This window comes from Zosterops lateralis (assembly GCF_965231275.1).
Source record: "Zosterops lateralis genome assembly, chromosome: 19".
Taxonomy (NCBI): Eukaryota; Metazoa; Chordata; class Aves; order Passeriformes; family Zosteropidae; genus Zosterops; species Zosterops lateralis.
The window spans coordinates 5417125-5438114 of NC_139779.1; the positions used below are offsets into that span (position 1 = coordinate 5417125).

General features: G+C 45.7%; 1 protein-coding gene across 1 annotated transcript; it reads right to left on the reverse strand.

Annotated features, from left to right (window-relative positions):
• Window positions 1–4621: 4621 nt before the first annotated feature.
• On the reverse strand, window positions 4622–18813 carry TMEM248 (transmembrane protein 248). The gene is made up of 7 exons (XM_083875158.1): window positions 18535–18813; window positions 10162–10336; window positions 9350–9635; window positions 7729–7879; window positions 6893–7076; window positions 6258–6401; window positions 4622–5365 (listed from the first exon to the last, which is right to left on the reverse strand). Exons 2-7 carry the CDS (start codon window positions 10318–10320, stop codon window positions 5345–5347), a joined length of 945 nt encoding a protein of 314 aa, XP_083731284.1. The 5' UTR covers window positions 10321–10336; window positions 18535–18813; the 3' UTR covers window positions 4622–5344.
• Between the last annotated feature and the right edge of the window lie 2177 nt (window positions 18814–20990).

Consider the following 20990-nt stretch of genomic DNA (forward strand, 5'->3'; position numbering starts at 1 on the left):
AATCCCCGCGGTTCGAGAGGTTTTCCAGCCCTTCCTAAAGGAATCCGGGCCTGCAACGGGGAAAGGGCGGGATTGTGCCGCCACCAAGCGGGGACACCCGGACAGGGACACGGGGACAGGGACACGGGGACAGGGACAGCGGGAATACCCACACAGGGACACCCGGACAGGGACACCGGGACAGGGACACCGGGACACTCGGTGACAGGGACAACGCCGTCAGGGCCACCCCGAGTCGGGACACCCGATGACGGACCCCCCTCCGGTCCCAAGGATCCCTCCAGACCCTTTGTCCGCCAGGATCCCCCTCGCTGCATCCCCAGGGATCCCCCTCAGGAATCCCAGCTCCGCCTCCATCCCCTCCGGTCCCGCCATTCGCAGGAATTCCCGCTCCAGGATTTCCCCTCCGGCCCCTCAGTCCCAAGGGATCCCCCCTCAGGAATTCCCCCCGGGCTCTCTGTCCGCGGGATTCCCTCTCCGGCCCCTCCATCCTCAGGGATCCTCCCCTCAGGGTCTTCCCAGCGGGGATCCCCCGCTGCCCGAGCCCATTGCAGACCTTCCACCCACAGGAATTCCCCTCCAGACTCTGTCCACAGGGATCCCTGTTCGGAAATCCTCATCGAGCCTCTCCTTCCTCAGGAATCCTCCTTCCATCCCCTCCTTCCTCAGGAATCCCCGCTCAGGGATCCCCTTCCATCCTCCCCACTCCAGCCCCTCCAGCCCCTCCGGATTTCTCCTCCAGCCCCTCTGGAATCCTCTGGGATCCCCCTCAAGGCACAGCTCCCCCTTCCCCCCCGACATTCCTCAGTTTTCCCCAGTCCTACAAATCCTTTCCCTGCAGGAATTCCCGGTTTCTCTCCCTGCCCCACACCCACGTTTGGTTTCTCCTCATTTCCAGGCACTTTGAGCTCACCTGCATGGCCTGGGATCTCACCGAGGGTTTCCTTTTGGAAATGTGCATTTTTAAGCTGTTTTCCCCCATTCCCTGAGCTTTAAGGAACACAACCAGGCCTTCAGGAGGGCGAGGCTCAAATTTAGGGGCACATCCATCACTCTGAGCCCCACAGTGAGCCCTAACCCCCCAAAATCAGCTTTTTTAGCCATTTGTGCCTTCTGGGTGACAATTTTGTTCATACAGGGTCCCTGTTTTTCAGTCCCTCACCTCACCTGAGCTGTTCCAGGGCTCTCATCCTTTCTCCACTGACAAAACAACCCCGTGGTGTGATTATCCCATGGCCACAGGGAATAATTTATCCCCCTCCTCACTGTAAACCCTCTTCTTGCTGGAATATTACCAGCAGGGATCCTTTCAAAAAACAAATGGCAATGGATTTGAAACTTTTTTAAAATTCACAAACATTTAAAAAAGCTGCTCTCTGCCTTGCCTTACTCCTTTTGTCACTACAGGTTGAATCTTATTGCTGTTTATTCCATCCAGGCGCCGAAATCCTGTTGCAAGGAGCTAAAACAAAAAACAAAACAAAACAAAACAACCAAAAAAACCCCAAAAAAACCCCACACACAAACAAACAAGCAAACAAACAAAAAACCAAACCAAAACAAAAAAAACCCACCAAAAACGGGGGCACCTCAGGGAAATCTATTATTAAAGAGTTTCCTTAATATCCTGTAAAGAAATATCTTCAGAAGGTAAATAACAACGAATGCTGGTTGTGCCAGGAAGCTTTGCAGGGCAGGACAGAGCCTGGAATGATCTGTGGGATGCAGTTTTAGGCAGCGAAGTCACAGTAGAGCTGTAAAAGCCCTTTTAAAAAGGAGAAAACACAAAGCAAGCTGTGCCAGAGAGCCAGGAAAAGGCACAGGAGGGGACTGGGTGTGTGGGAACCTCTGCAGGGCCCTCGGGGATGGGATAACTCAGGGATGGGGCTGGAGGAGGATCCAAAGCCAGGCAGCTCCCACCTGGGTTTGGGGCTGAGCTGCTCCCAGCCCGGGCTCACAGACACATCAAGGTCAGGCCTCAAACTGCACCCAAAAAGTTGGGAAAGGCTGAGAGAAAGGAGCCACAGCGGATCCTTTGTGTGAGCAGCTCCTGCACAGTGCTGGGGCTCAGCAATCCAAATTTTGGTGACTGCAGACAAACAAGTCCCAGGAGTTAAACAAAAACAGGGGCTGCTGCCTTCAGCCACAGATTGATTTTCTCCCTGCCAGGCAATTCATCACCAGCAAAGCTTTGATGAGTGCTGGAGGGAAAAAGTGAATTTACAACCCAAATTCAATTTCATTTTACTGCAGATTTTCCCCTGATTTCCTCCTGTGCTTCGTATAATTTTGGTTGATTTATGAAACCTCTGCAGCCACCGGGCTGTGGAAATAAAGACAACAAAGATAAACTTCATAGTTTTTATTCTGCAAAGCAATATGCACATCTTACAAACACAAAAATTAATCTAGGAGAGAAATGTCATTTCCAAATCAGCTATTAACCATCATGCAACAAGACAAGTGAAATGTAAGAACAAAACAAAACAAAAAAACAAAAAACAGCCATCTCGAACCCTACAATCACCTGCAGAGGGTTGAAACCAAGGCTCAGATTTTTCTATGTAATGCCAAAGAAAATGAAAAAAAAAAAAAAAAGAAAAGAAAAAAAAAAAAGGAAAGAAAATGGCAGCTTTCTAAGAACAAGAAAACACGTACAAATAGAATCAAAACTGATTCAAGTCATAGTTAAAAAGAAAAAAGAAAACAAAAAAAGGAAAGATCAATATGATCCGAACTTTAATATTAAGTTTTAACTCTTCTGTTTGGCTGCATTTAACTTTGTACATCGCCTGGGAACAACCCAATATTCCTCAGCATTCCAGCATTTTGGCCTGCTGGGACACCCTGCACCTCCCTGCTGCAATACAGGGGCCAAAAGGATCAACTAAGGCCAAAAAAAATCCAACTCTCCACCGTTTTCCCTTTTGCATTTGTGGGTCACAACCTTTAATATTCCTGGGGGGTGCAGAAAGTGGGGGAGAAGTTGTCAGGCAGGCTCTTTTCATTCCCAAATGGTTTCCCCACCAGCCCAAATCCCAGCTGGGACGTTTGGAGTTGGAATTTACTGAAGGAGAAAGGATCTGCTTTGCTTTCCTGAAGGAGCCAGGTGATGCTGGGTGGTTTTTGGGTGTTTCCAGGATTTGCATCACCTCTCCACCTCCTATTCCTACCTTTGGTCCCCAGATCAAGCCACCCTCAGAGGCAACTCCTGGAGTGAGGATTAACACACAAGGCTGGGCTTGTGGGATTTAGGACACAAATCCCAGGCTGGGATTTAGGAACAGCTCAGGAGAAGCTCTTGGCCTGTTTCCCTTCCCTGCCTCATCCCAGGGAAGCAGCATCAGCCCATAGCAGCATCAGGAGAAAACTGGGAGCTTCTTTTTTATCCCTCAACTTCAAACCAGGCCATCTCTAAAGCTTTGCCTTAACATTCCCTGGAGGAAAACAACTCAGGTAATCCCACCTAAGGAACTGAAATTGTAGGAGGAAACGTGTTCTGAAGGAAACTGTGACTGTTCAAACACCCTTTAAGAATCGTGAACTTACTGAAGTCCCAACACACACAGACCTGGAGTCTGGAGAGAATAAACTGGGAGTTTTATGCCAGCATCACTGAGACTATGAGATTCTCACTTGGCTTTTTTCTTCTGTGGAGTTTGGAGCAAAAGGAGAAGGAAAGAAAAGCCTGTGGGGAGGGAGGGAAGGAAGGAGGGAAGGAAGAGAGGAAGGGAGGAAGGGAGGAAGGGAGGAAGGGAGGAAGGGAGGAAGGAAGGAAGGAAGGAAGGAAGGAAGGAAGGAAGGAAGGAAGGAAGGAAGGAAGGAAGGAAGGAAGGAAGGAAGGAAGGAAGGAAGGAATGCAGAGCTGTCACACCACCTGATGAGAAAGCTGGGAGAAAAGATGACAAGTCAATTAAGGCAATCAGTGAGATTTAAAAGCAGTGGTGGAAATGTCCGCAGGAAGAACCTGACCCATGGAATTAAGGAGACTGCTCAAGGAACTAGGAAAACAAACAAACAAACAAACAAAAACCAGCAAAAGGCAGAATGGGGAAGGGAGAAACGCACAGAATCCAATCTCTGAGTGAAGAATGGACACAGGGAACAGAAGGGGTTTCACTGGGTGGATTCTTTGGCCTTCCTCACAAGAGCCCCACTCTTGTGGCCATTTTCCCCTGAGTGGACAGCAGTAAATGGCAATTTAATGGGCCAGAGCTCAGCAGAGCCATTGGCAGCTGCCCCTCAGAGCTGCAGCCAAAGCCCCAGAGTGAAGCTCTGTAACAGACTCTGGGATTCCTTTTCCTTTCACTCTTTGCACTTGCCCAAGGCTGTGCAGAGCCCCAGCAGGCTGTTAACACAATACATCTTTTTATTAAGTTTCACTTTCTAGAAAGAAAAGAAAAAAAAAAAAGACAAAAAACCAAAAAAGTTTACAGAAAGCTGCTCTGCAGCAGAGACACACAATCCTGGCTGGAGGGCTGGGGATGGGAGGCCAAGTGGAAAAGTTTTCCAGATAGTCTCTGTGCTGACTGGTTCTCTGGCATTCAGCAAGCCAAAGGAAATACAAAAAAAACAAAACAAAACAAAACAAAACAAAACAAAACAAAACAAAACCAAAAAAAAAAAAAAAAAATTAAAAAAAAAAAATCGAACAGTTCTTTTCAGTAAGTAACAGTTTAAAATGGGACTTCACTTCTTAATTTTTTTTTACTATGAATAAAAGCACAAGTTTGTCCTAAATACAGCACTATTAAAATGTGAATATGTACTTTTTTTCTTCCAAAAGAGAGAGAAAAAAAAAACCTAAAACGTTGATATCTTTTCTTGCAAGCAAGGAGCAAATGGAATAAAGTATTAGGCCACACAAACACACATTGAATCCATGTTGTAGATTGGTGGCTTTGGAAATGCAGGATTATATCAAAGGTGCATAACTTGGTTCAAACACACTGTACAGATTGGGCAAAAAAAAAAATTAACCAAACAAACCAAACATCTCTTGGTTGGTTTGAGACACTTGCAAAGGCATCTTCACCTGCCCAGGTGCAGCTAGACAAAAAATCTCTGTGGAGCCTTTTCACTGGAGTTTATCTACACCAACACGGGGCTGTGCCCAGGGAAGGGCCGGAGGGCTCCGACCGTGGGACAGGCAAATCTCCTCAGAATTACTCTGGATATTCTGCTTTTATAAATATGTACAAATCAATTACAGGCACTTTGAAATGTCTTTGGTTGGAATAAACCAACATTGCAAAGGTAAATGGATTCACAGAGTGTTAAGACCCAGGCTGGGTTCAGCAGGCAATGGTTTCGGTCGTTCTCAGGAGGAGGAGAAGGGGGGTTTTTATGCTTCTGACAAAGCAACCTGGAAAAAAACAAACAAACCAAAGGAAGATAAAATATTTAATTAAAGGTAAATTCTTAATCCTGTAACAGTGATATGATTTATCTCTGTGAGCTGGCAGAGCTGTCCTTGACTTTTCAAAGAAAGCTTGGAAAGTCTGACTTGGAAAGGAAATCAAAGCGAGTTTTGTACTTTGCAAAAATCAATAGAATTAAAGTCCCAAACCACCCCAAACCAAAAACAAAAAACCAAAACCCACAAAAATCACCACAAACCATCTCAAATACAAAATTTCATTAAGATCAGCAGGTGTCAACACTGGCTTCCTACTTCTTAATTAAATATATTCATATTTAATCCTTCAGGCAAACTGCAGGTCCCCAGGATAATACTAAACAATGATTCTTTCAACAGCTTTGTTACTGTTTTTAACTTAATTCTGATTAATGACCAACGACTCTTTCAACAGCTTTGTTTTTAACTTAATTCTGATGAACAACCCTTAGAATTATGTACCATGTTTTACTCACAGTTTTCAGTCTGTTGTGGTAAGAGATAATGAATAAATAAAGATTTAGTGCCACCTATTCATTGCTTCCCACGAAACAGTTCAACAGTTCAACCATGACCAGAATTATGGCAGAAGAGTCACAGCCCAGCCCTTCCTGAGCTGCAATAATCCATTTCTGGAGGACAGAAATCTCATCTTGAGGATCTTCAAAGCACTTTTATAGAGTGGATTTTATAACCCCCACCTGCACTGTCCACAATGAAACACCCAACTCTCTCTGAAAGGCAATTAAATCCCCATCTCCAGAGACAAGAAAAACCAGTCTGTCTGTCCTCTGTCCAACTGGAGCTTTTCTCTGTTTCCTTATCAGAGTCCAGGTTTTGTTAGCACGCCCTCACTCACCTTTTCAGAGCAGAATTCTGTGTTGCTTTGCCTCAGTTTGCTTGGTCTGCCTTTAATGACTGCATAGCAGAACATCGTAATCACCATCACAAAGAGGAAGTAACTGGTGTGCATGAGGTGCAGGTTTATTAGAGAGCGATCATCCTGCACACAGAAAAGCAAATTAAAACCATTCACTGACTTAGCATTTGATTTTAAAGCAATAATTACCAGATCAACCCAGAAATTACTTCATGAATCAACTTCCTTCCCCTTTATGCAGCGATGGAATCGATTCCTAATTGTGGCACAAAATGTTTCTCGTGTTAAAAAAAAAAAAAAAAAAATCTGTGTTATGGATATTTTTTCCCAAATATTGGCAGAGGCTTTTGTGAAATGATTTCCAACTGCAAATGGTGGTTTTCAAGAGCTGAGAGGCACGTGGATGAAGATCATTAAATCCATTGAGGGTGGAGCATTCTCAGCCCTCACACCACACAATAAACCAACAGCAAAAAATGACAATTTTAGGGACCATATTCAATGGAACCACACAATAAACCAACAGCAAAAAAATGACAATTTTAGGAACCATATTCAATGAAACCAGAGCTAAGCATTTACTGAAAACACCAGAGGAACAGCCCAGCACTTACATCTGGAACTATAACAGTTAGTTTGGGATTTAAAGCATGGTAGACTTTCCCAATTGCTCCCTTGTAACACCAGAAGGGGTTGTAATCCTGGGCGTATTTTGTGTTCGAGTCCCTGGCTGTGGTGAAGATCTTGTACCACAGAGTGGCATTGCTGTAGCTTTCAGGAACACAATGTGGTGGCTGACTGCAATAAAACAGAAATAATCAGCACCCTGAAATGTATTTTCCATGTCCAACCAGGACAACTTTTCTTCTCTAAACATGGTTTTAGTTTGGGCCTTCCAAAGCAACAACAAAACCCCAAAGTTTAAGTTAAAAAACCCCCAAAAGCCACATGATTGCTATGCTAAAATTAGAATTTAACTGCATGTTGTTGCACTAAGCCAACATCCCACAGCTCAATTGGAAAAATACTGGTTTTCCTAAGGCTTCCCACAGCCTGGGGTTCCCCAGGTTGGATGGAACAGTGCCAGGGAATCCAGAGAAGACAAATGGAAGATATTTTGGTGAAGGCAAAGCAGCCTTTGCCTCGTGCTGATCCCTCAGCAGGGAGGAGGGTAAGAACCTCAGCATCAAATCTCATCTCTGAAACTCAATTAGGAGGTAAATTCCTTATATTTCCCTGGATTCTCTTGCTCCCAGTGAAGTTTAAATCACAGTTGAAAGGCAAAAAAAAAATCTCAAAGACAGCAGAGCTTTCAAGACAAATGTCTTTACCGTGGGGGAAGGAGTGCAAGGAGGTAATTCTGCCATCAACAGCAATTTTCATGAGGAGCTAACAACTCAGAGGAATGAATAAGGCAGGAAAGCAGCCCCTGGAGGAGAGCTGCACTTACACTGTGACTGGGAAAACGTTGCTGGCTGCTGTCACAGTCATGCAGGTGGTGAACACAACCTGCTCGCAGTGGCCGTGTAGGACACAGTCATCGGAATTCCAGGCAGCTGGCAGGGTGAAGGTGATGTTTATCTCCTCGTGGGATTCTCTGCCTTTGAGAAAGAGACAAGGAAAGCTGGGCTTTGGTTCACAAAAGTATCTGAGCAACAATCTCTGGGAAAAGGAGGACACACAAATGATTAAGGCAGGAAGCGTCACCCCTCGGAGTCATCCCGGATCTTTGCAGGCAACGAAGAGAGCAGAAAGAAAAGTTTAAACCCCAAATAAACCATAAAATCTCCCAGCTGCTGCTCCTTCTAATCCCTCCCACCCCAGAACTGGGGTCACCAGAAATTAAAAACTCTTTATAAGTGAATTCATGCATGTTCACAGACCTTTATTAGAAAAGCCTTTCCCCTCCTAAAAACTTTGTTCCACATCTGTTTTTCCTGATGCTCACTTTACAAAGTGGAGGTGCTCATGTAGAGAAAAAGGTGTCAGCAGATACTGAACTGCATGTTAAGTCATCTATGATAACTCCACGTGGAGAAATTCAGACTGAAAATAAATAAATCCAGGCTGCTGCAAATGGAACTTGCATTTGGTAGCTCTCAAAGCAGCAACAAAATAACACCAGAAAATACAGTAATGCACATTTGCAGCTATGGGCGGCGTCTCTCCACAGGTTCAAGACCTTCAACATTACTATAAAATGCAATTCTGGCTGAAAGCTAAAATACAGTGAGGTTCTATTATCAATATATATTAATTCTCTACAAACCCTTGTCAAAACATCCTGGCAGGCAGCCAGAGAGCAGATTGGTCTCTGCACACCACAGAAACCATAATCATCTTATCTGGTGCTGTTTGGGATATTAAAGCTGATTCACTTCTGCATTTTAGATAAACTAGAATTTTTTAGACACCCTAATACTCTCCACTGCATCTATGTCACATTGGAAATGTCAGTTGAGGACTTGATGGATCAAGACAAAACTGAAGAGAGTCACTGTTTGGAATTTTGCTGGCTTAAAAATGACCTTCCATTGTCATTAGGTTTAATCATTTCAAACTGCCAAGCCTGATCTTGGCACACCTGCAGGTGCTTTTCCATTCTGAATGCAGGGAAAAGTTCTTCTAACAAACAAGTGAAGGGCTCACAATAAAACTAGGAACACGTCTGTGTTTTGTGCATAAGATTAATCTCACCCATAACAAGCTGGTAAGTTTTTATTTGATTATATAGTTATTTAAATAACAGAAATATTTAGAATCAGAATGATTTGGGTTGGAGGGGACCCTAAAAACTATTTTGTTTCACTCCCCTGCCGTGGGCAGGGACACTTTCCACTATCCCAGGTTGCTCCAAGCCCTGTCCAACCTGGCCTTGGACACTCCCAGGGATGGGGCAGCCACAGCTTCTGAGTACTCATCACCCTCATGATCAAGATTTTCTTCCTAATATTAATCAAAACCTACTTAATTTCAGTTTGAAGCCAATCCCCCCTGTGAAAGCTTAGGAAAAAAAAACCCCTCTAAAACCCAAATGTAACCTGAATTTTTAAAGGTCTGGCCTTGCCTACCTGAAAGTCCAATCTGGTGGCCAAAAATGGTGGAGCTGAGGTGTGTGACATTGCGGGAGTATCCCCCAAAAGGTCTGAGAGGGTCCAGGGTCAGCGTGATGGTGACAGAGATGTTGATGGGACCCGAGTCCTCCAGGGTCTGCGGGGACTGTGTGGAAGACCTGGCCTGCCCGCTGGTCACCGTGCTCTCGGGGGTGGTGGTGTCGTTGAGGAGGTGCTTTAAGGTTTCATTCTCAGATATACAGAAGTCCAAATCGTTAAACCTCAGCAGGAAAGTGTTCCAGTCCTTCAAACAGAGGGGGAGATTTCAGGGCCCTGAGGGAGCTCACGCCTCGCTCGGCCCCATCCCGCCCGGGTTCCAGGCCATTGAGCAAAAATCACACGGCTCACAAAGCAACACAAACACCACCAGGGCTGGCTCAGAGACAGGGAAATCGTTTGTACAGCTCAGATGGGTTCAGTCCCAGCTCCCTCCCCTGAGCTAGAAAGGAAACTCGGTCTGTTCTCACCACGCTCTGGGCTGAGTGGTTTCTGCTGAGGTTTCCCTCCTTACAGGAGGGAAAAAGTTCCCCAAACCAGCTAAGTGACCCTAAATAACAAACTGAAAGGTTCCCAGCCACAGCAGGGAAGATCCATGACAGATGATTTGGCCTCATCCTTGATACAAAACAAGACTAACAAACATTCACCCCGACAGCCCTTCTGCAAGTAAAACGGACACAATCCCCCCACAACTCTGTGCTCTCTAGGAGAGGAGGAAAAAAAATGAACTTCAGGCATGTTTTCCAAATGAACACCATTTTTGCACATACCTCTGTCATTTCTGGTGATTTGATCTCCTTGATTTTGAAGAAGTAGCCCAGTGTGAGGAAGGCGATGGCCATGGCGCTCACGCTGATCATAAAGACCACGAGCGGAGGGCGGCTGCTGATATAAACCTTCAGGTTCTCCAACAGGTTTATGTAGAACATTATTCTGATTGTTCACCTGAGGGGAAAGAACGTTCCAACAGAGTTGACTGGGCTGGGTGTTACAGGTGAGGGGTGGTGGATCACATCAGACAAAAGAGAGAAATGGGATTTCTCTGCACAAAGCTGAGATCTGGTTCCGTGGCTGGGCTGCTCACTGAGCACGGAGCGTGTGCCTGAAGCGCAGCAGCCACCAGAACGGGCTCCACATCACCTTCCCAGGGCTGAGAACTGCCAGCTGGGAACACATTTTAAGGAATGAGAGCTTCCAGCACAGCCCAGCACGGCTGACAAGCAATAAACCCAGTTCTTGTCTTTCCCCAGGCAGGGTGTCACTGCTCCGTTTTAATGCCAGCAATGTCTGAATGCACCGAGTTACAAATCAAACTTTGCACATCCTTTGAAAACCGAGGCTGGAGCCTTAAGGATCCCTCTTTACCCCATCCCAAATGCCTCTATTTTCAAAGCAGGATCTGAGAAGCAGCCCTACATTATTTTAGGCTTTTGCATCAAGAATCCTATGGGCAGAAACACTCAAAAACTGCATTAAGGTGGAGGCTGGAAGACTCCTGGTCTTGATTTAATTGTTACAGGATCTAGAACTTTTTGTTCTGTCTGTAGGCAAAGCTAGGACTTTATACACTGAGGAAATGTCCTGAGACATTAATTTTTACCCCAAATATAATATTTTGTCTGATTCCTCTCCTGAATTTTTACCTGCAGAGCAAAAAGACCCAAATTATTGTCTCAGCTTCCCCACTTCTACTCCCAGGGAAAAGCAAACAGTCCAGTGTTAAAGGGCAGCCTTGTGACATCTCCTTCAGGAGCTCTGCAAGGAAGAACTACTCCCAGCCAATCTTTATCTTTGTCTTACCTAAAACCCTGCTGAAAAGGCTTTTAACCCCAACTAAACCACCAAGGCAGGAGCTGCTCCTAGCAACGTGCTGCTGACTTCCAAAATTCTGAGGGGAAGGCAGAAAGAATTCTGTACTGCAAGGGTTACAATTGGATCATCCATAGAGATCTGATAACATTTAATTACTGCTCCCCACAGGTCTGGGTGATTCCCACTGACTCCCATCACTGTCATTTACAATCCAGGTGTAGCAGGGCTGAAAAGTGGCAGCTCTGAGGACGAGAGAGGCACAGGGCAAGGCAGGGAGGGATCTGGGATCTGATCTATTGATTTAAGAACAGAAAACAAAAGAAGGGTAAAGGACAAGCACTCAGACAAAGCCCTTTTCAGAGCCCACACAGTACAATGATCCCAACTTCCTTGTGTATACTCAGGATTTTACAGGCAGGAATGCTTCAGTTCCTGTTAACAGAAGAAATATTGACAGAACCTGTAAAAGTGCCCCAGAGAGAGGGAAAATCCAGCTCCGGGAGAAGAGACAGAGAGTTGCAATGCCAACAACACAACCTTGGGCTGTGCCTGCTGAGTCCCCAGTCGCCCTGCTGGCTGAAACCTGCTGAGACAGAGCTCTCCAGAGCTCAAGATCACATCCTGGCTTTATTATTTTGCACCACCAAGCCCTTTCCATCCACCCTGCAAAGCCCAGGAAGTTTTTCTCAGCAAGGATCGGGTGCTGTGAATGTCTCCACAAACCCACAGGGAAAAGCAGGGAAAGGAGAGGGAAGAGAGGGCAAGAGAAGGTGAAGAGAAATGAACACCTTACCAGAACCTTGTCCCAGAGCAGCTGTGGCACAGGCAGGCCAGGGAAGGTGGCAGGAGGCAGCAGGGACAGGGGAAGGGAGAGCTGGGGCTGGCAGGGATCATGCTGGGAACGATCCGCCCTTCTGCACGTCCTGCCTATCTTGTCCCTGGCAGCAAATTCCTTCCAAGAGCCCCAGTTAAAAACCCCAAACGCTCCATCCACGAGCAAAACCCCAAACAATCCTTCTGGAAACACTGGAGACACATGTGGAGACGGGAGGAGATCAAAACTTAATGCAAAAGCAGAGTTGTAGGCAGTGTCCCCTCCTGAATTTCCTTTAGGAAATAACACCGATGCAGAGTTTATTGCAGCTTTTAATCAGGGCTGAGTGTCACCCACAGCACATCCAGGGCTGGCATTCCTTTTTTTTTTTTTTTTTAAAGGGGTTTCCAACAGCTCCATTAGAATTTGTTTACCACAGGGTCTAAAACCAGCCATAAAAAATCCGGGATGTGCTGAAAATCCTACACAGAGAAATACTGGGGCTAATATTTTTATGTAAGAGATCACCAGCTTTTAAGTGCCAGTTGTTTAATATGCTGCCATAACTCAGTGGCTTTGAAAGCAATTAGAAAATGCCATAAGCTGCAATTTCCGAGGAGTAATGTGCCTTTGGAGCATTTGGGAGGGAAAAGGGAACAACTGTGGATGTCAATGCTGGAACTGACATGAAAATAGCAATGGTGGAAAGCAGAAGGATGAATGATTCCATGCTGCTGCCTGAAGAATTACTGATTTTTTTTTAATCAAAGTACTTAAATGACTTTAATTATAATGGAATTTGTGATCCAGATCAGTGCATTACATCAAAATGTCTGTGGATTTTCAGGGGTCCTTAAACTCCTCTCTGTTAGAATCAGTGCATCCCAATTCTTCTGCCAGCTCTTGGAACTAACTTCCTCCTCTCTGTAAATGAATAACTTCAAAATTATCATTTAAACTTTAATTTCTCCTTCACAGAGCTAAAAAAAAAACCCAAAAAAACAAACCAAAACAACAAACACAAAACAATGCTTTTACCTCCTGGCAGGTCAGGCAAGCAAGACCAGATTTCACTTTTAAGCCAAATAAATAATTTAGTGAGTGGCTCTAATGACTGCCGCTGCCTCTCTCCACTCCAGCAAAGCCTTTTAATCCTTGGTGCAATAAAAATCTCCCCAGTCAGACTAAACAAGGAGCTCAAGAATGAAAACTGCCAGGCTGGAACATTGGCCAGCAGCTCCAAGGTAATTGCTGGGTAGTGAGGGATGTTCAACAGGAGCTGCAGCTGCTGGAACTTGCCAGGAAACCCTGGAGATGTTGAGCTCTTAAATCAGCATCTACAAACTCAGGCAGGGAAAAAAGATTAAAACGGTAAAGGGTGGAAATACAACAGTTTAATCTGTCAGGGTGCCAGAGCAACACGGAATTGAGCAGCCAACTAAAAGGCAAGAAAATATTCTACAATTTGGGGGAGTTTTCCTCCAAAACAGCTCCTGACAGCAACCTCAAAGGAATAACATTGTGAATTCCTCTTTATTTGTGTATGAAAGAGTGTGGAAAAGGAAGCTGCTGAAATAAGACTGATGAGTTTTTCAAGGCTAAATTACAAACAAGGAAAATCTCGAAGCCTATTGCAAAGACCGAAAAAGTCAATGCAATGAGTCACAGCTGAAGTATTAAATTCCCATTTTGAGGCTTAATATCAAAGGAGCTGAATTCCTAAGAACAATAAAAACCCCATATGCTGTATTAAAGCAGGTATTGAAAGCAAAATTGCAGTTACCCAGGTGAAAAAAAAGCCCAAACCAAATATGAATTTTAAAGAGATCAAAGTAGTTTGACATTTTTGTCAATAATATCAACTACCACCCTGCCACTAGAAAGATTAAAATGATGGAATTTCCTCACAGATATTTCCCCTTCTTGTTGTGCAGGTAAGGTAATCACTCTAGAGGAGGGGTTTAAAATGTAAAACCAGCACTGATTTATCCTGTAAGGAGGAAAATTGAGTGGAGGAGAAGGGCAGGAACAGCACTTCTTCTTTAGGATCTCACAAGTTTTTCAATTCCCAATACCTCACTGCACAGAACACTGTTTAAATTGAGCTGTGCAGCTCAAAAAAAAAAAAAAAAAAAAAAAAAAAAAAAAAAATCAATTATATTTTCAAAGGTGCCCCACTACCAGGAGTGCAAAGGGGTTAGGAAATAGGTCAGCTCAGGGTTAACCACTTTGGATGAAAATGATGTCGTGTGCCAGAGGAATATTTGCAAACACAAATCAAGCAAACCATGGGAAAGCAGCACATAAATAAATGCAAACAAAGCAGTGGTGCTCATCTGGAAGTGCCTCTCCTTTAACAACAATAAAACAGCATCAGGTACCAAAATCATCTTTCTTTTTTTTTTTTTTCTCTTTTTTCTCTCCTGTTCAAATTTGATGTCTAAGAGTGAAAATAAAGCAAAATAAAAATGAGAGGGGGCTGGGGATGGGGCTGGTGCTGTCCAACATCTCTGAGGGTGACAGGGACATGGGGTCAGGCTTGGCAGTGACACCAGGCTGTGAGTGCAGGGACCTGGACAGGCTGCAGAGCTGCCTCTGGGACAACCTGATGAGGTTCAAGACCAAGGGTAAGGAAGAGTAACTTTACCATCCTGGGGAAAATAGAGGTGTTGGGATCTGCAGCAGCTTCAGATCATCGTTTTAGGAAGTGTGGGGTGAAATTGCACAGCCTAAAACCTTCCCCAGCAGCAGCAGGGCAGGCAGGGAGGAGGAATCCATCCTGGAGGGATCCTCCAGGTCCAGCTGAGCCTCTTTCCCTTCCCCCTGGCCTCCAGCATGGACAAAATAAACCAAAATAAACCCAAATCAACAACCTCCTAGGAAATACCAGCAGATTTCTCCCCAGCACAGAGGGAGGGAGGCAGGCAGGGTGTGTGGAGGAGGAAACTTCACAAAAACATCACCTTGGGTCCTTGAATCCAACCAAACACAAGGCCAAGATCAGCAGCCAGATGTGCACAAACATTCTGCTCCAGATAACGGGAATTGGCTCCAGCCAGACAGTGCCTGATCACTCTGCTGAGCTATTTTATTCACAAATATGTTCACTGATAAAAAACTCCACGTTTTCCTGGAGCTTGGAAGCTGGAAATGGCAGGAAAATGGCTTTGCCTACGCAGGGAGGACACTGCACAGGGCGGGAGGAGAACAGCACCTGGAAATAGGGAAAAGGACTCTCCTTCCTCCTGGTATCCTGGTAAAAGGATCAGGATGCAGAATATGAACAAAAAACCAGGGACTTGCATGAATAGGAAGAAGCAAATGCTTCACATTCACATGAAATGTCTCTTTTCACTTCTCAAAACACTTTTCAAAGCTTCATTAATCATTTCAACACCCCCAAGATGGGCACGAACAGCAAATATTTCAGGTCTGCCCATGAAGCAAAGCCAAGGAAGGGAAGTAATTTGGTGAGTGACAGAAAATTTTAAAAGATCAAGTTGAGACTGAATTTCAAACACTCAAATTCCTGACTTCAACTCCCAACAAAGACAGAAAACTTTAAATAAAAGGCCGATGACGTAAAAAATAAAAAGGAAAATAAACATTACTCAATCTGTGTGTGACAGCCCTTCCCAACAGACTTGTGTTGTTCAAAGAGTCTGCTGGATTCACCACAAGCACCTGAACCTTGTGCCAGCTCTGGGGATACTCTGGGGACAGCAAAGTTGATTTCCATTTCCCACTGGAAGAAAAATTCGTGCAAAAACAGACAAATCCAAACAAGTTTCGAGTATTTTTTATATGCTCTGAGTTGTTAAAAATGATGAATGAGAAAAGGGAAGGAAAGTTAAAAGTCAGGAAAGAGAAAGAGAGTGAGGAAGCTTTTTTTCTCTGGTTCAATGAACCCTGAATTCTGACTTTTGTTAGAAGTGAAAAATGTAATTTAAAACATACCCAGCTGTAAAATTAAAATGAACTCAACCTCTGGTTGAAAATCAGACATTTTGGTGCCAAACCTGAAGCAGGCATCTCTGTCTGCCAAGAGCCTGTGCCATGGGAATGAATCCACTTCCATCTAAAAGAGCTCGTGGGCACTTTTAAACCTTCCAGCTTTTCCAAGTCATGACTTCCAACGTGAGTTACCATAACCCAAATCACCCAGACTGCAATAAAACACACAATAATAGATGAAGGGCTCTGAATTTGTATTGAAAAATGCTATTCTGGTTACTGCTGCTCAGCATGAGAAGCTGGGAGAGGACAAGAAAACTAAAATTATTCCATTTAAAAAGTAAAATTATTCCATCATCTTTAAAGATCCATGAGAAATCAAATTCTGTGTACACTGAACTGACAGCAGCCAAAAATACAGAATGGCTTTACCCAAGAAGTGTGAAAATTCTCATCAGCAACTGCTCAGTAATCAGAAACTGGTTGAGTGACCGGTTCAAGGTTAATTGTTGACTTCATTAAAGCCACTCATTAAGGAATGTGGGATCCAATTCAGCAGTGAAAGTGCAGAGGAATGCCAGGAAAAGGCTCTTCAGTCTGTAATGAGAACTGTGAGGAGACAGGGATGCAGACAGATACACAGCTTGAATCACAAGCAGAAAAATGACTGACAAGCCCAGGGAACGGCAGCTTTGGGGAATGGCAAATTCAGAGTTTGGGTGTGGAAAGAAGGGAGGGAAGCAGCAAAACAGCCAGTGGCCACTGATGGAAATAGAAACAGCAGCAAAACCAACTGAAATGAGGGAGCAGCTGAGATATCGAAGTTATGGCTGGGATATTATCTGTGTGTCTGTGCTCAAAGGAAATGGGCCCTCAGCCTGCTCAGCCCCAACTGCCCGAGTTCACTGTCCATTCCACAGATCAACAACCCCCAATTGCCAGGACACACACGAGTTTTCACCCAAAACAAAACCTGGGAGTCCTGAGCCCTGGGAACAGCTTTATCCACAGGTCAGGGCAGACTTAGAAAGAAAATAAATTCCCACCCAGCTTTGGGTAAGGGAGGCTTTGGGAAAGCAACACAATTCTGACACCAGAGAGTTTCATTAACAATTTAGGGCTCAACTGATAAAACAGCTTCACTTCTACAAAACCTGCGGTGTAATTTAATTATAAAAAAGATTATCCCAGCTGCCAGATCAGCAGGACCAGCTCGGGGGGTGCTCCAGGAGGGGTGCTGGCTCTGTCCCTGCTGTCCCCAGCTCACAAAGGACACCCAGCCCTGTCTGTCCCCTGCCCCGGGCACTCAGAGCACAGGGACTATTTTGTTTTTATCAGGTGGCCTTTCAAGCCCTTGTCTTTCAAGCGGAAAAGAAGAACCACATTCCACCGGAGCCACTCCTCGAATCCGGGCAGGTAACAAAGCCTAATCCTCTGCGATGGCCGGGCTCGGGGAGGGCTTGTTCAGCCACAATTCAGTATTATCCGCGCCGGGGCTGGCACAGAAGTTCTCTGTGCGCTGTGCACACCTGCGGGGCAGGAGCTGGAGCTCGGCCGAGAGCCGGGCAGGGGCAGGGACAGAACCTCACCCGCTGAAACCCGAACCGCTGTGTCCAAAAGCTCGGGCGGGGAATATTTCCCGTAATTCAGCCCTCAAAAAACCCGCAAGAATCATTCACCACAAGAGCCAGGCCCAGGTTTTTTTTCTCCCAGCGGCCAAACTTGGGGGAAGTTGAGCGAGGATGTGGAGGGCAAACCTCGATGGATCCTTATCTACGGATAATTCCACTCCAGAGCTCATCCTGTCAATGCATTTCCCCAAAGATAAACCCTTACAGAGCAAGCAAACGGAAAAGGGAAAAAACCCCAAACAATCTCAGCTGTGCTGTAATATATACATATATATATATATATATATCTCTATTTTTATTTTTCTTCCCCCAGGGTGATTCCGATCCCCCGTTCGGATGTAACAGCAAGGATGGAGCAGCCATGTTCTAGGCATGATGCACTAGGAATTTTATTATTAAAACCTTCATAAGATCATTAATCAAGTTATAAACACCCCCCCCCCAAAAAAAAAAAAAAAAAAAAAAAAAAAAAAAAAAAAAAAGAGGATGAAATACGAGTGTATAGAAAATTAGGGGGAAAAACCCCCAAACAACAAAGCCCAAGGCAGGAATCACTGTTGTGAGGCTCTTTTGAAACACAACTATTTTTAGTGCTACACAAATTCTTATTTTTCACTGGTTTTTATCCCTTTTTTTGTTTTTTTTTCGTCCTGCTACGACGCCACGCACACAAACTTCAAGCCGACGACCTTTCCCCAAACAATCCTGTCATGTAAACAATAAAAATAACCCAAAGCCACGAGCCCCGGCAGAGCCGAACCTCCCCGGACCCAGCGGGACGCGGGGCTGGGCGGGCAGCGCTGCGATTCCGCGGCCCGAGGCTCCCCGGGGACCTCCCGGCGCTCCTCCCCCAGCCCCGGAGCGGCCTCACGGTGCCCGCATCCCCCGGCGGGCCGGGCCGGGCCGCAGAGCCGCCCCCGTCCCCTCCTTACCGGCGTCCGCGGCGGGGCTCAGGCCCCCGCGCCGGGCGGGGCTCAGAGGCGGCGGCGCTGCCGTGCGGGCGGGCTCTGCACCATGGTCCTGCCCTGCCGGGGCTGCGGGCACGGGCGGACGGGCGGCGGTGCGGGGGGAGAGGCCGCTCCCCGGGCAGCCCCGGGCCGGACACACGGACAGGCCCCGGCACCGGGCCCCGCCTCCGCCGCCGCTTCCGGGCCGCAGCCCTGACCCCTCACCCGCCGACGGTGGCGCGGGGGGGACAAGATTGAGGCGGTGCCGGCAGCGCGGGAGGGGCCGGGAGCGGCGCCGGGAACGGCACTGGAACAGCAACGGGAACGGCACCGGGAATGGGAACGGGCCCGGGAACGGCACCGGGAATGGGAACGGGCCCGGGAACGGCACCGGGAATGGGAACGGGCTCGGGAACGGCACCGGGAATGGGAACGGGCCCGGGAACGGCACCGGGAATGGGAACGGGCTCGGGAACGGCACCGGGAATGGGAACGGACCGAGGATAACACCAGGATTGGGTCAGGGAATAGCACCGGGAATGGGCCCGTAAATAGCTCCGGGAACAGCACCGGGAATGGGCCCGGGACAGCACCAGGAACGGGACCGGGCCCGGGCGCTCCCCGCGTTCTCCCCTCTCCACTTTTCCTCTAAAATCTATCCCAAAACATCCTTTTTGTTGTGTTTCCTAAAGGTGCTCAATACCTAAAAGCGTTCAGAGTTGAATCCTTGAAGCAAACAAACCTTCGTTTATGTTTATATTGATAAATAATAATATCATTGTTATATATTGTTGTCTATTATTAATAATTAGTATTATTAATGGTAATGGAGGATGATGATGTTCCCCACGAGGATAACGTTTACTGTCCCCGGTGGCTGGACAAGCTGGGAGAAAACCTTCCCTAAAATATTCCCTAAAAATGCCTTGGGAAGGTAAAATTCCAGCAGGGCCATGAGGATCAGAAAGGCCAGAATCCCGGGTGGTTTCCAACAGGACAGCACTGAATTAATGGGTGATGGTCACAATTAATGGCTCCGGCATTTCCTGTAAAATATCGAAATAAATGCAGGAGTTCACACGCAAAGAACTATTTTCCAATAAAAGATCCAAAGTCTTTGCTTTCAGTGACACTGAGCCAAGAGCGGGGAAAATAAAACCAATTTCTGGTCCAGTGACTGTTGGCACAGCACAAAACCCGCATTTTAAATCACTTTAAGGGATAATATTTCCATTAAAGTCTCTGGTTCACTATTTTTTGCACCACTGGGGTCTCACCCAAACCTCCTCCGTCCTCCAGACCCGCTCAGGGATTACTCCAGGGAGGGCTGGGAAAATCCACCTTTCCTGATTAATTTATTCAAAACATCCTCACTTTTAGTGTCTCGATTACTTATAAAACAGTCCTGGAAGTGCTTCATCACCCCCAATGCCTTTTTGGGCAAAGAAAATAATAAAATAAAATAAAATAAAATAAAATAAAATAAAATAAAATAAAATAAAATAAAATAAAATAAAATAAAATCCAAACAAACAAACAAAACAAAACCAAAAACAAAATAGCAAAAAAAACCCCACAAAAAACCCAAAAAACCAAAACAAACCAACCAAAACCCCCCCCAAAACAAAACAAACAAACAAACAAAAAACTAACCAAAAAACACCAAAAAAACCCACCCACTAAAAATAAACATTGTTACCCAGCCGAGCACTTGAAGGGCACTTGAGAATTGCAGAACCAGCCTCGATTTTGGGGCCATAAATCATTAATGGAATAACAAAAGCTCAGGAGGAGTTTAGGGACTCATTAACGAAGGGCAGAAGGGCCACGCTTTTATTTCAAATATTTACACAAAAGCTGCAAAGTTTGCTTCTCCCCCCACCTATGGACCTTGAGATGGGAATTAGCATCTAAAATAAACTCAGTAAAGCCCAGGATTATTGACCGAAGCGATTTTGGGAGTGGTGACACATGGAATAATTTGATTTTTTTTTTTTTTTTTTGGTTGATGTTTGTTGTGAGCATCCCAGTGCTGCAGCTGCTTTCTCTGGAACACCAGGGGCGGTGCATAGTTCGTTTAAAAAAAGGCTAAAAACTGCCAAGAAAAGGGACAAATCACAGTCGTGGTCTGAAGTTATTGCAGTGTAAATTTAATGGGAGCGGCGCTTTAACCAAGTGGGAATGAACCAAGAGGTTTCCTCATCGATGAATTAAGAATTAAACATTGCTCAAAAAGCAGTTTCCAGCTGAGATGGAAACCGAAGGAGTCGGGGCTGGATGGAGCTGGAAGAGGTTTCAGAGGGCACAGAGGAAGTTTCAGAGTTCTGCTGTCAGAGGTTGCTTCTCGTGGGGTGAGTTCTCCTTCCAGCCCAATCTGAATTTCAGTGACACAAAAAGGCGTTTTTAGCTCGCTGTTCACGGTGCTGGAGGGGTCACTGAAG